The following is a 14,730-nucleotide window of genomic DNA, read 5'->3' on the forward strand; positions in this document are numbered from 1 at the left end:
ATCTATTCAACAACATGCATATGCTAATTATTGGAATTTGAGTCGTGGGAATATAGACTAACACCCACCCTTTGATAATTTATAGTCAAGTCATTCAACAGACATAGTGGGAGAGTTGGAAGAAGTAAATTAAATTAAAATCAATGATATTTTTATTTTTTTCACACAGCAAAGTCAATGATCATAATTCATAATATTGTTCTTGAATAGTTCCTCGATTGGTATGTTTTGCTAGTTGACTAATTAACTCATATGTCATATGATTTTATTTTTTTGACGAATACCTAAAGTTAATTGATTGAAAATTTAGAATGACTTCAAGATTTGGAGCTCGCCTGATTTAGCTATAAATGAAGTTGAATTTATAAATACTTAGTTAAATTGATGATAAGTTGTTTATGTGTTCGGTAAAATATGCTGATGAGTATGATATTTTTGGTTAAAATGATGAAAATGTTTTTGAAGTTATATACTATTATTAAAAAATATAAATAAATATATTTTTTTATATATAAAATAGGACAAATGATGAAAATAGAATAAAGAGATGATTAACGATTATATTTTAAGAGGAATATTTTGAAAACTAGAGATAAAATAGTAAAAGATTTGACTAAATCAAAACTGTTTATGAGCTGTAAAAGCGGGAATTAGTGCCGGTTTGGATTAACTTAAAAGTTGGTCAAACTTGTTTTTAAGTTATTTTTAATTTTTGAGAGTGTTTGACAAATTTAAAATGACTTAAAATAAGTTAAAAGTATGATTCTTCTTATTTTTATTTTTATTTTAAAAAAAAATTATTTAAGTTTAATTTTAAAAGTTACTTTTTAAAAACTATTTTTTTAAGCCAGTTTAAACTGGCTTTAGAAGTGATTAACTAGTGACTTTTGATCGATTTTGACTTATAAGTATTTTTAACATTATCGAACGGGTGAATAATAAAATTAATAATTATAAGTGCAGCCAAACACCATCTATACTAAACTACCAGAGGTAGGAAGGAAGAAAATAATTTATTTTCCCTTAATTGATCAGACAAACTTAGAAAAACAAAAAGGATGTCGAGAGATAAATTGAGTGATTTTTAATGCTATAGTTATCTTCTTTTTTCGCTTAATTAGAATTTCTTCTTGTCAAAGTTTGCAAATCATGTGCTCATAAATACTCCACTTTTACTTGTCACTTAGTTTTACTTGTTATTTCTGATATATCAAAAAAAGATAATAATTTTTTTTCATATTTTATTTTTAACATTGAATACTTATTTTTCAAAATAAGTAAAAATAATTTGAAAAAACATCTATATTAATAATTATTTTCTTACAGTGTATCTAGTCAGACTTTTACAAGTAAAAATGGACCACGGGAGTAATAAACATTTCATAATTTGGAGCGGAAAAAAAATGTAATTTATGTCATTAATGGGACCAGAAAACAAAATAGAAGTCTTCAATGATACTTATGGTGGGAATAATAAGTCAAATATTATTGGGTGCTCATAAAATATTTTAATAAATAAAAAACCAACATGCAGGATATTTAATTAAGGAAAGAACGAATTTTAGTTTGGATTTCTATTTTTACCTTTAATTTCCTTGTTTATTTTCTTAAAATATTCATCTTCATAGGAGCTTTTTGATAGTAGCCGTAATCAACAACCATCAGCTCTCGACTTGTTGTTAAAGTGAGAGCTTCAAGCTCGATTTCAGGTGACGCACTTTAAAAGTCAAAATTCAATACTAGTATATTATATTACCTAAAGCACACCAATATAATTATTTAATTAAGGTAAATGTGAACTCAAAGATAGAATATAGGGTATGAAATATGAATGTATTACTATTATTTAATTAAAGAGGACGAATATACTAGAACTAACGACTTTTACGTCATTCCCCGGTTAAGCATTTCGTATTTTATTAAAAAAAATAATTATGACCTAATTTTTTTCCTTCTTATTATTATTAGGTACACAAAAATGAAAATGTGGTTTTGAACAATTATTTTTTCGACCATACTAAAGTTTAAAGGGATTAGGGACCATATGATAGCAACTAGACACGTGAAAGTAAATGTTTTGGGCTCCGTTGTCATTTAATCTCTTCGACTTATGTTAGTTGCTTACGTTATTAAATATATAGTTATTCAAATTTACTAGTCAAATTTTAAAATCAAGATAAAATTAATTACATTCTTTCCATTTCATTCTTATTTATATATTTTTTTAAGTGTAAACAAGTTTGTAAAGTTTTTCAAAAGTTTCTCAAGTCGTAAATTAATAAAACTGTCTTTATTTATGATTTCTTGAGGGATATATGAGAAAATGAACAATTAATATAAAACGAAGAAAAAAAGTCTAAGAGTAAAGTCGTTTTCGCATAGGGGAACACTCCCCCAGCAAAAGATTGGCAAAATAAAAGCAAAATCTATGCGTTCAAATGCCATGAGTTTAGACTCTTAGCAACTTTTGCTGACTAATATTCTGTTATTTTAATAGCAACTAGACACTATATTAGTAGTATACGTAATTGTCTAAGCAATAATTTATGTACTTAATCAACACGCGCAACAAAGGGCAGATTCACAATGCAACATACATGTGTTAGCCTGAACGCAATAATTTTTGCACAAATTCTATATTTAACTTGATATAGGGTGTGTTTGGTATGAAAGAAAATGTTTTCCTGGAAAATAAATAGATTTTTGATTTATTTTCTCATGTTTGGTTGGTGAGTAGAAAATATGAGAAAATAATTTTTGCACAAATTCTATATTTAATTTGACTTATTTTCTCATGTGTGGATCATTTTCTTAATCCGCTCCTTTTTTTTTTGGTTACAAAACATAGAGGAATTTGTTTGTTCATTAACATTTTCTAGCGATGGTTTAATTGTGGGAAACTTACATATGCTATATTAAGAAAATATTTACCATTTATACCAATAACATTTTTTTTTACTTGATCATTTTAATACATTTATAATACAGTTTTAGTACGTATTACAAAGAATAATTTATAAAACAGATATAATTCAAGTTTTATTGATTGATATTGCATTTATCACACATTTTAATACATTAATAATACAATGTTTTAATTTCTTATCAAACAAACATAATATATTCTTAAACTGTTTTAATACATAAATATTGCATGCATAATTCACTTTTAATACATATTGCAGATTTATCATAGTATTGCTATATTACTATATAAGAAGAGTGAATAAAATTCACTCTTCTTTCGACACGTGGCACCAAGATGGCCCACCTACTTTTATATTTGGTTTTTGAAGATGGCCCACCTATCACAAAGATGGCCCACCTACTTTTATACACTCCTCTTTCATTATATTTTAATTTTTTCCTTTTTAAATAGTACTAAAAAATAAATTTAAAATATCACAAATTCGATTAACTCTCAAAATTTTACGCGAATTCTATAACTAAGACGAAGGGAATAACATATATTATTTGAAAAATTACTATATAATTACTACTCTTCTTATATAGTAATATTTTAATTTTTTCCTTTTTAAATAGTACTAAAAAATAAATTTAAAATATTACAAATTCGATTAACTCTCAAAATTTTACGCGAATTGTATAATTAAGACGAAGGGAATAACATATATTATTTGAAAAATTACATTAAGAATACCATAAACCACAATAGTTAACAACTTACAATATTTGAAAAACATATTAACTCTCAAAATTTCACATGTGTCACATAAATTGGGACAAATGGAGTAACATATATTATTTGAAATTACGTTAAGAATATTATTAATCACAACTTAAAGTATTTAAAAATACATAACATATATTATTTGAAAATAATGTAAAAAATATTATAAATCATAATAATTAACAATTTAACGGATATTGTGCCCGTGCTTCCATTTAGAAGTGAGAATGTTTAGGAGCTTAGGGTTAGTCAATCAATTGACCGATTTGCCCTTCTTCTTCAACTTCCTCTATTTACTACAAAAATAGTACTAAAAATCAATTTAAAATATTAAAATTTTGGTTAATTCTTGAAATTTCACATGTATTGCATAATATAATAAAGTGAGTAATATATATTATTTGAAAATTATATAAATAGTACTAAAATATAGTTTAAAATAGTACTAAGAATTTGATTAACTCTCGAAATTTCATATGTACTGCGTAATTGAGATTGAGTGAGAAATATATATTATTTGAAAAATAGAATAAATATGTGATATTATTAGAAAGAGCTTTAGTATATATTTTAAAAATTATTTTGTCTTCCGTATATGATTTTCTACATATATGTGGAGTTTTAAAGTTTTTAACATTTTAATATAGAAATATGATTATTTGAAAATTTTAGTACTTTCTTCATTTAAATTTTTCCTTGTTTTTCTTTTAATTTGTTCTAGATTTAAAAGTTACATAAAAAGTACTTAAAATCACAATGTAATAATATAAGATATTAAAAAAACATAATTAAAAATCATAAAAGAAATTTTATTGACTCTTTTATTCCATATTGAAACAAAAGAAGTTTGTTTGAAAATAACATAAAAAGTAACGTAAATTAAAGTAAAATAACAACTAAAAATATTTAAGAATCATATAAGAAATTTAGTTGAGTTTCATAAAAGTACCTACGTCACATAAAATGGAACAGAAAGAGTAATATATATTATTTGAAAATGATATAAGAAGTGCTATAAATCACAATAAATTAACAACTTCAAAATATATTTAACAAAATCACATACAAAAAATTATATAACTCTCCAAATTTCATCGGTGTCACATAAATTGAAACAAAGAACTACTCCCAATTTATGTTATTTACTTTCCTTTTTAGTCAGTCCCAAAAGAATGTCACATTTCTATATTAAGTAACAATTTGATTATAAAATATTTATTTTACCCTTAATGAAATAATTTACAGTCATACAAATTTATATCATTCATTTTGGACCACAAATTTTAAAAGTCTTCATTTCTTTTTTAAACTCCGTGGCGAATCAAACTACCTCACATAAAATGAGACGGAGGAAGTAATATACATTGGGCCCGCGCTGGCGCGGGAACCTAATAACTAGTATTTCTATAAATGACAATAAATAAAAAGAATTCTAAATGGTTGTATTTAAAAACAAATTATGCAGTGTTTGAAGAAAACATAAACTAGCCCAATATCTGCTTTGGGCTGAACTTTGAAATGCCTACAAGAGTTATGGGCCGCCTATAAATTAGCCCAATTAAAGTGATCTAATTTTCCGATAGAAATTAGGGAAATTTTACGATAGAAATGGTGTCCACTGCCCTTTCTTGGCCTTGTTTTTGTATTTTAAAAATTTTATGACATCATTTTGGAGCTTTAATAGTTGAACTTGAAATTTCACGAACAATTTTGAGATGCTGATACAATTGGGGGAAATTGCACTCCAAATGTTAGTTATTGAGGTAGTAGAGACTAGAGCCCAAGACTATATAACTATCCCTTTGCATTTATTGTCCTTAATGAATATGCACGGGGTAATTTTCACTTGATCATCTCACAAGTAGGTAGCTTTTTTCATGTAATCATTTTTAAGATAGGTGTCAAGAAATCCACGATTGTCAATATCGGCGTCACTAGCCTTCGAATGAAAGTTGCAATATTGGCGTCAGTCACTATTCGTGGCTCAATGGACATGGAGGTAATGGATGACTTTGATACAATAGATACAATCTAACGGAAATCTCACTCCAAAAATTAACTATTAAGATGGAAGAATCCAAGGTTATATATATTCCACACAATTAATACAACTCAGGGAGAAAACGCATCTTAAAAATTACACAACTCAAGATTATATAAAACCATATCAACACATTTTTATACGTGAAGCTTAAGTCGCATAAGATACAAACAAGGGCTGAGCCAAGTAATGTCAAGGAGTTCATTTGAATGTTATTTGATGAAAAATTACATTATTTATATATGTGTTTTTAAAATTTTTATGTATATATATATTAGATTATTTTTTATGTTAAACCCTCCTTTTATTTCTCTGTCTTGCTTTTTATATTTTGAACCTCGATTTGACCTAAAACTATATATTACCCGAACACGTGTAATGTAATACAAGATTAGTATACTGGTCTCTCCCACATAGGAGTTGCCCTCCCCTGCAATTGCTCTTTCGAGTTTCATCAGTTAGTAAGGTAAGTGGTTCAAATTCAGTGTTGTTTGTATCATTGCTCTTGGAATTATAAGTGTACCCTTTTGCTTTTATAGACAAATTTTTACTCGGAATCTTCCAAATTGTTCTACAGGAAGTCTTTAATTATGGTCTGTAACCTGCTTAATTCACCTGGGCAAACCAGGTGATTTCTTCAATCCTGGAAATTTTGATTTTAGGGTTTTCTTTTTCTTGATTTGGGGACTCCATATTATACTGCAATGTGGAATCTTGATATGCCTTCTCTCTCAATCTTGAACTGTATAAAGAATATTATAACTATAGGTCCGTTCAACTAGACTGATTTTACGATGCCTACTTGAATCCATCTTTTTATGTTTATGATATTTTATTACCAATTTGGGTTTCGTTTTATCCTTTTAATCTCTTTTTGCTTTATTCTGATCATACAATCTTGATCAAGAAAATGCTGACATATTCTGAATTGGACTTTTAATGGCAATGATAAGGTTCAAGGTGGAAAATATCGATGGAGTTAGAGGAAATATGGCTTCATACAATTCAAGAAAAGGTTTCCATAGGATGCATAAGTCATTTTCAAACCCTAATTGGAAATACAGTACCCCATGTACCTCTTGGAAAATATTTTGTGGCCCTGAAAATTTGGAGGAGCGATTTTCAGTGGTAGTATCGGAGAAAATAGCAGACGCTGGTCTGTCTGATCCTGAGCAACCTTTGAGAAGCGAAGAGGTAAGAATTTTTATAACCCCTTTGCAGACCTTTATTAGAAAACAAAACCTCATACAAGAGCCAAATGAGATTTTTCTTAGTTGAGAATAATCTTTATTGTTGCGGCAAGTATATTGAGCTATACTGACTCTCTTCTATCTTTATAGTTGAAGTTATTGCTTGCCAATGCTGAAAGATCGAAGCTTCTCAAGAAATTGAGTGAAGCCAACCGATATAATCGGTTGCTTAAGCGAGAGGTATATATTTTATTGGTTTCATATTCAATCTCGTAAGTTCTTCTTATGGGACTGATAAAGTGGATGATTCTCCATTTGAGTGTCTTTCACACATAAAGTTAGTGCTCTGTGAGACATAAGTTACCTACACACTCAGGAAAGGACAGTAAAGTTACAATCTTTCCCCTTGTGAGTATTATGAGGAAAGCCGACCGTGAGAGAATATTTTTGCATTCTCTTAGACCTCCTAGTCCATCCCTTCTGGCCCTCATTAATATATAGTAAGTGTGGGAACATGGTCTCTGATACTCATGTCTTGTTAATAACTCACACGGTTAGGCCTTTGGAAGCATATTTGCAGCTTATGTCAGACTTTTGTTTGAAGCTAACATAAAAATCAAGGTGGGGGATTCTAGATATACATGGTTTTGGAGAGATGCTTGGAGATAGGTCACAGAGCTTTCAAGATCAAATATCAGAACCTTATTAGTTTCACTACTAATACAGGTAGTCTTGTCTCAGATTGTTGGAATGGTGGATGCTGGTGCATTAGTTTTAGAAGGATTTGTTTTGATTGAGAGATACCTAGAATGGCTCTCCTATTGGATGATTTAGATAAGGTGGAGCTTAATGTGAAGTATCTTGAGTCTATAATCTAGGGAAGTGGGGATCGACGATGATATCACACATCATATTGGTGCAGCGTGGATGAAGTGGAGACTTGCATCCGGAGTCTTGTGTGATAAAAAATTACCATTGAAACTTAAAGTCAAGTTTTATAGAGTGGTGGTTAGACCAACTTCCTTGAATTCCGGTGTTTAGTTTTATCTAGTAAGATCTGTTTCTGAGATTTCTGGATGCAATAGGTGAACTAAACTCATAGATAGTTGGTTAAATTTAATGGTTTATGACTACAGAAAAATGATGGAAAATGTGCTTTGCATGTAACCTCTATTTTAATTTTTTTTTTTCTGATGATGACAATTAATATGCCATATCACTGCAGTTGCAAGCTAAGGAGGATGCGCTGGTTAATTTCAAAAGTGAACTTTCAGTCACCGAACTTGAGATTCAGGTTTGCTTCTTCTACATTGGTGTTACTGTAATTTTATTGCTTCAGATGTAGTTGTAAGTATTTGGCGCATTTGCATACAGGTTATAACAACCTATGGTTCCTTCTGTTGTGAGGATTTGTGCCGTAATTAACTAGAATGGGATTTATGCTAAATGAAATTGTCCGCACTTTGAAGATGAAACTTACCGGGAACTAGAAGAGAAAATTTAAACAGTAGATAATCCAACATTTGTGTGGGACTTCAACTCTAGCAACTGGCATTAGCAGCTTATGTAGTATAAATATAGTTTTGTATTTTATTTGACCTGCAGGTTTTGGCTAGATTGGCTGAAGAAGTTGCTAAATCTGCTATCCCAACTGGTTCAAGAAAAATTAAAGGGAGATATATCCAGTCACACCTATTTTCACGTTTGGAAGGTATTATTACCTTACTGTATCCTTTCTTAAACTGAACAGCAGACTCTTTCCAATGAGAGACAGTGCCAACCTTGTTAGATTGTAGATAAATGTTCATGGATGAATTTAACCTGACATTTCTATGATTGCTGTCTTGATACTTCCGTTCTTAAGCCATACGCGAAAAATTGAAGGAGCAAATAAAGGGCGTGGAAGCTGTACAAGCCAAAGAAGTTCCTTTATCCTGGGTTGGGGTAGCAGAGGTGAGTTATTGAATAAGTTTCTTCTGTATCTGCTAACCATGTTGGAACATGGAATTCCTGACAATTGAAGGCTGTACAATTGAAATGACATGCATCCCTCTACCAGCTTAAAATTCTTGTGTGCATTGTGAAAATTGAAAACTTTGAAGCTGTTTCAGTTAGTCTGGTGCTACTATCTTATTTGTTGGAACCTGAAACCGATATAGTGTCTCCAAATAAAGTAAAAAAAAAAAAAAGCCTTCATCTAACTTTTCCCTTAAAAGTTTTCCCCTTAGTTAAATTGGAAACCTCTGTTGAATGTTGATTGCGTACTTGTCTTGAGAACAGAATAGGTTGTCTTATCTTTGGAGTTTCTTAGCTTTAAGTGGCATCCCGAGTTTCTTGCTTATTCATTATGTAAACACTTTTTTTAATAAACCAAGCCTTTCGGTTTGAAAGAATTTAGGCGATCCAATCAGATGATAAGATAGAAAAGAAGGTTTAATGCTTTTCTATAGATTAACTTTGCCCTAGCTGGATGAAATTCCTTGACTAAGAAAATTAAAATTTTTAAGTCACTAGTGGGATTCCCACTGTGGGAATCAACTCTACTAAGGTCTAAGAGTGGTGATTCCTCTATTTTTTTCCCTCACTTTAACAAGTTACTCCCTCCATTCATTTTTACTTGTCACTGATTGACTTGGCACACCCATTAAGAAAACAATTATTGTTATAAGTATTTTACCAAACTATCCCTATTAAATGATGTTTAGAATTAGGTCTTGGAAAATGATTTGGAGAAAAAGTATTTAATGCTGAGGGCAGAACATGAAAAAAAATTAATTGTCTTTTCTTGATATGTCAAGTGACAAGTAAAACTGAACATTTAATTTAGGAATAAGTGTCGAGTAAAGATGAATGGAGGGAGTAGATTTTTTCATAGCAAATGAGTCTTGTGTACCATGTGTGCTAGCATATATATTTACTTCAAGAAAATACTTCCCATTATTGGTGTATCCTGTGAGATCAACTTTAAGGTAATGCCTATGTAATAATGTAGGTGCAGACAAAATTTTGTAAAATTTGTGAAGTAGGACCTCAGTCCTCTTATAAACTTCTTCGAGCACTAGGTGAAAGAGATGGAGGTCTGCATGAGGCATTTGGCTATTTAGACTCAACCTAGTGAGTTGTTGGCTAGGGATACTATTTCTATTGGGCGAGTCCATTAGGGCACGGTTGTGTATAAGATGTTTCTTTTATGCTTCTAAGGAGGATGGCATGAATTGTGAATCCCCCCTCCTCCCTGTTTGGCATTTTTAACAACTGCATGATTTATATTTTGATTAGTAAAGATAAACACAATGGAGATAATGCTTGAAACTGATGGTCCGTAGATTCCTAAATCGTATGGCTGGAGTAGTATTAAAGTTTTATTTGCTCAAGTTCTTAGTTCCTGCCAAATTCCCTTTATGTACAAGGACTTTCAATCCAGAAGTTGGCACTGAGTTTTCTACTATTACTTAAAAATGTTTTTCATTGGATACACGTTTTGGCAGTCGATTACAGAAGGCATTAAATATGACCTTGAATTTTGATCATCTTTAGAGTGTGCAAGTAATGGGCTCCTTTGATGGTTGGAGTCAAGGAGAGCACTTATCTCCAGAGTACACCGGCTCTTATATGAACTTTTCAGCTACATTGTTCCTAAGACCTGGAAGGTACGTTTCTCTTCTGCCACAGAGTAATCTGTCATTGCAGTCTCTCTGAACTGTCAGGTGAAATTTTTTTCCTTTAAAAAAATAATATATTTGTGTTTTTAGGTACGAAATTAAGTTCTTGGTAGATGACGAGTGGAAACTATCCCCAGAATTACCAACTACGGGAGAGGGGTTAACTAAGAACAATTTATTGGTCGTGGAATAGCTCATTTAGCTAGGACAGGATGTATATCTGCTGAAAGTCTCTACTCTAGGTGGAAAAACAACTTATTAATCGTCGAACAGTTCCTGCTGGAAGGTTAGTGTGGTAGGAGTGAAATGCCGTCTCTTTGAGAATATGATCTCAGGCCTCTAAGCATTGTATGTATGATACTTAACTATAAGTTAGCTTTTAAGTCGTACAATTGTATAAGCTTCAGCCATATATATGTTCATTCATGTTGTTCGTTTCTTGAATTTTAAATAAGGGAGGATTTGATTCAACAGGTAGCTCATGAGGTGGGATTGCTCAAGACATCTATTAATATTGACTTAAGGCCTGTTTGGAAGCTCAAAAATTATTTTTCTTCTTTTCAGAATTGAGGTGTTTGGCTGAGCTTTTGATGGAAATAAAGTGTTTAGTTTTCCCTTTTATTTTAAAAGTTGTACTATCATCTAATGGCAGACCACAAATTTAAGTACTATTTGGCTGTCCATAGATAATAGTTACTGTAAGTGAAATGATTCTTTTCGATTTCTCAGAGGAATCTGAAAATAAATGTGTCCAATTTTGTTTAATATATGATTTACATCTAACCCACTTCCATTCTTAGTAGTTAGTAATCCGTACATTAAACTTTGATGATTCTAAAAATGAAAAAAATCAGAGCCGCGACTTTATTATTTACTAATATATAACAACCTCAACCTCCCTAATATTATAGTAGGCAGCTGCTATAATATTATGATCTCACAAATGGGTTGGTTGGTGGCGTTGTCCTAATTAACAAACGAAAGGCCATTTCTCATCAAGAATTATAGTTTACTTCATGCCTGCTACTTGTTTAAGTTTATATATTTCTTTCGGGACGTTTGCCAACTTGTTATGTCTTTTTTTTTCTATATTAGCATATATCCTTAATAGGTCTTGTTTCTATCTTCTCTTTTTTATCCGATTGGGATCCCAGCAGTCAAACCACTGTGCACCCTCCTTCCAATCAAATCTATCCTTCCAATCAAATCTATTCTGTCCGGAGGCAGGGGAAAGTAGGTTTCTCTTTTTCTATTTATCTCTTCATTATTTGTTTCTCATTTAATTAGCCGTCCGTATAGTGGCGAAGCTAGGGATTAAAAAGATGCAAAAAATATCTGATGATTTAAATGTATGACAAAAAGTTCCACCCTGGTGGTTATAAGGGGTCGTTTAGTCTTTTTATATGATTTTTGACAATCATCATCGGATTGAGTCTGGTCCAATGTTCATTATTTTTCAGTTGCATTTGAACTCTTTTTCTAAACACTCTATATCTTAAGTTAAATTTTATTTACATAGCTTCTTTGTGAATATAATTTACTTCTTTATATTTTGAATTCTACGGTGAACATCATGGTTTTGTTCCTGCCCATCACGAGTCCACATGACTAATTGTCCGTGTATATATATAATATGCTTGTAATAACTTTATTCTTTAATTGTAAACATTAATTTGGTTTGGAATACGTAGAAGTTGTCATATGCTGTCTAGTTACGTAGATATATATAATAGAAGAAGAGAGGCTTAGCATTTGCCAAGAAGGAATCCAGTGTCCATTTCAAAAGTCCTGTACCTGAAGCTAATCTTTCTTTCTTTCTTTCATTGATTTGTAGAAGAGAACCTCAAGGCTTGAATGGTTCATCTCATCAACTATTGGATGCCCTCTCTTCTTTTTCTCTCCTTTGGATCTGCTTGGTGCTATCGTTGCATCGGTCTTGACCCTTGAGATTTTCGTTCCTTTTTCCTTGTACCAATAAAACTGTAGAAATCATATCATATACTCCGTTATGTCAATAAAGAAGGTGAAGGTTACTAGGTTGTTGATCACGGTTAATGTCTTAGGAAGTGCTGGACCGTTGAGGTTTGTTGTGAATGAGAATGATAAGGTTGCTAAGGTTGTTGACACTGCTCTGAAACAATATGGTCGCGAGGGACGACTTCCAATTCTGAGTTCTAACGTCAATGATTTCCTTTTGTACTCAGCTAGTGCTGGAATGGATGGTAAGTACTACACAACTTTTCTTAGTTTCATCTCTCCATCGGTTTCTTAAACTTCGAGAGGAGAGGAGAAGATCAACAATATTCTCACTTACTCTTATAGGTTGCAAAAAGAGAGAGCCGAGTCAAATTTAACTGGTCTTTCCTTGTAATTACCTATTCTCTTGTTTTATTTAGCTTAGCTTACTGATTTTCTTAAAAGAAAATAGTACACTCTATTAGCTTAAGTTACCTAATTCTTGTTTTACATAATTCTCAATCACAAAGTTAGATTTTTTATGTTTGGCTTGAGTTACATTTTGACCCATTAATTAGGTTACTGTTGCTCATATCCTCAAAAAGTAATACACGTCATATTTTTGAGTTTGACCTAGTAATTTGATGGATTATTATTATTTCGAGTTCAATCTATTAGGTCAAGTCAATAAACGCGTCATAACTCATTTACTAATTTTTCAGCTCTGGGAGCATCAGACTCGATAGGGTCACTAGGAGTAAGGAATTTCATCCTTTGTAAGAAGCAAAAACAGGCAGTGATGACAGAAGGAAGGGCACAACATGGAAATGGGAAAAGGGGATGGAAGGCTTGGCTCACTAAGTCCTTTAACTTCAAGATTCATTCCCATTGAATCACACATGCACTACTCTTTGTCAATTGTGGTAATTTCATCAAGCATTTGCACTTGTAATAGACATGATAATTACATAAAAATAAATGATGTACACATTAATTCCTAAGTTACTTAAATGAGAGCATTCAATAAGATTGAATTCCACACACAAAATTCTTTACTACTCATTCTACCACATCACTCTGTTTGAGGCTTCATCTAGGGTGGCAATTGGGGGTTGGGTCAAATTTGGACGGATTATAATGGGTCAAGACAATAAACAAGTCAAGATTCAATCTAATTCAAATTTATTTGGGTCAAAACCGCCGGGTTAATACTCAATCCAACTCAACTCAATTTTTATTAAGTTTAATTATTTTATTTTATTTGTTCTTTTAAAATATTTTAATATCTAATAAATTTATTTTTCTTTAATATACACAACATTATTTTGCATTTATGCAAGAGGTTATTTCCATGACTTGAGTCTGTGACCTCTTGATTGCATGGCATCAACATTCAGATTTTAAAAAGAATATTTGAATGTTTTTAAGTTGACGCGTTCCATATAATGAGAAATCTTCTTTTATTTTCTATATTGCTAACCACTTATTTTTAAGGTGCTATCAATATCATCTAATGTTAAGGTCACGAAGTAAAATAAACATACAATTATTCCCATTATTTAAGTTATCATTGACTTGAACAGTACTCATGATTATTGTAAGGATTCTTTTCAATTTTAAAGAGAAATCTATAATTGAAAAATATAATTATTCTCATCGACTTTAATATTATATCAAAGGGGAAGGTATGACTCGTCCTAAACAGTAATAGAAAGAGCATTACTCATGATCATACGGATTCAGCCGACTATAGTAATTTTTGCTCAAATAATGTATTTGTGTTAAGAAATTCATTAAATATGTATAAATATTAAGTTCAGAACCCAATTATTAATCCTTAAAATAGTCATTTTAAAATTCATAACCCATAAAATTAAAATACTGGCTCGACCTTTGATAGCGACTACTATAACTTACTTCATACCTTGTCAGTTAATAAAATTTATATAATTCTTTAATGTCTGGAATATTTGTCAACTTGGTGAAATTGATTTATGTTTGTACATAATAAATTCAGTAACATCTAGGGATTTATGTAAGGTTCCTTTGAAAAGAAACATTTTATAATTCTTATTCTTCTATTGTTAATTTTTTTTCCAAAAGGGGCATATTCTATTGTTATTGATAGAAAAGAAGTAGGAACGGTATTACCTAGTACAGGAACTAAGTAAAAGGACTAATTGCATGTTA

At 30.9% G+C, this 14,730-nt stretch overlaps 2 protein-coding genes across 2 annotated transcripts; both read left to right on the plus strand.

The window, feature by feature from the left end:
* Window positions 1–6,181: 6,181 nt before the first annotated feature.
* Window positions 6,182–10,907, plus strand: LOC125822093 (protein PTST, chloroplastic). Its single transcript, XM_049501461.1, has 9 exons — window positions 6,182–6,198; window positions 6,310–6,360; window positions 6,686–6,926; window positions 7,073–7,162; window positions 8,148–8,216; window positions 8,528–8,633; window positions 8,787–8,875; window positions 10,460–10,572; window positions 10,675–10,907. Exons 2-9 carry the CDS (start codon window positions 6,323–6,325, stop codon window positions 10,775–10,777), a joined length of 849 nt encoding a protein of 282 aa, XP_049357418.1. The 5' UTR covers window positions 6,182–6,198; window positions 6,310–6,322; the 3' UTR covers window positions 10,778–10,907.
* Window positions 10,908–12,592: 1,685 nt separating this feature from the next.
* On the plus strand, window positions 12,593–13,534 carry LOC125822094 (uncharacterized protein At4g22758-like). Its single transcript, XM_049501462.1, has 2 exons — window positions 12,593–12,806; window positions 13,263–13,534. The coding sequence occupies exons 1-2, from the start codon at window positions 12,593–12,595 to the stop codon at window positions 13,430–13,432; spliced, it is 384 nt and encodes a 127-aa protein (XP_049357419.1). The 3' UTR covers window positions 13,433–13,534.
* The last annotated feature ends 1,196 nt before the right edge of the window (window positions 13,535–14,730 follow it).

The sequence above is a fragment of the Solanum verrucosum genome, unplaced genomic scaffold, assembly GCF_900185275.1.
Source record: "Solanum verrucosum unplaced genomic scaffold, falcon-dt-bn FXZP01000103.1, whole genome shotgun sequence".
In the NCBI taxonomy this organism is placed as follows: Eukaryota; Viridiplantae; Streptophyta; class Magnoliopsida; order Solanales; family Solanaceae; genus Solanum; species Solanum verrucosum.

Excerpts from the sequence above, each read along its gene's own strand:
- LOC125822093 (XM_049501461.1), top strand. The coding sequence starts at position 6,323 with ATGGTCTGTAACCTGCTTAATTCACCTGGGCAAACCAG. Across the intron at positions 6,927-7,072 it reads AACCTTTGAGAAGCGAAGAG|TTGAAGTTATTGCTTGCCAA; the intron begins GTAAGAATTTTT and ends CTATCTTTATAG. Across the intron at positions 10,573-10,674 it reads TTGTTCCTAAGACCTGGAAG|GTACGAAATTAAGTTCTTGG; the intron begins GTACGTTTCTCT and ends TTGTGTTTTTAG.
- LOC125822094 (XM_049501462.1), top strand. The coding sequence starts at position 12,593 with ATGTCAATAAAGAAGGTGAAGGTTACTAGGTTGTTGATCACGGTTAAT. Across the intron at positions 12,807-13,262 it reads AGCTAGTGCTGGAATGGATG|CTCTGGGAGCATCAGACTCG; the intron begins GTAAGTACTACA and ends CTAATTTTTCAG.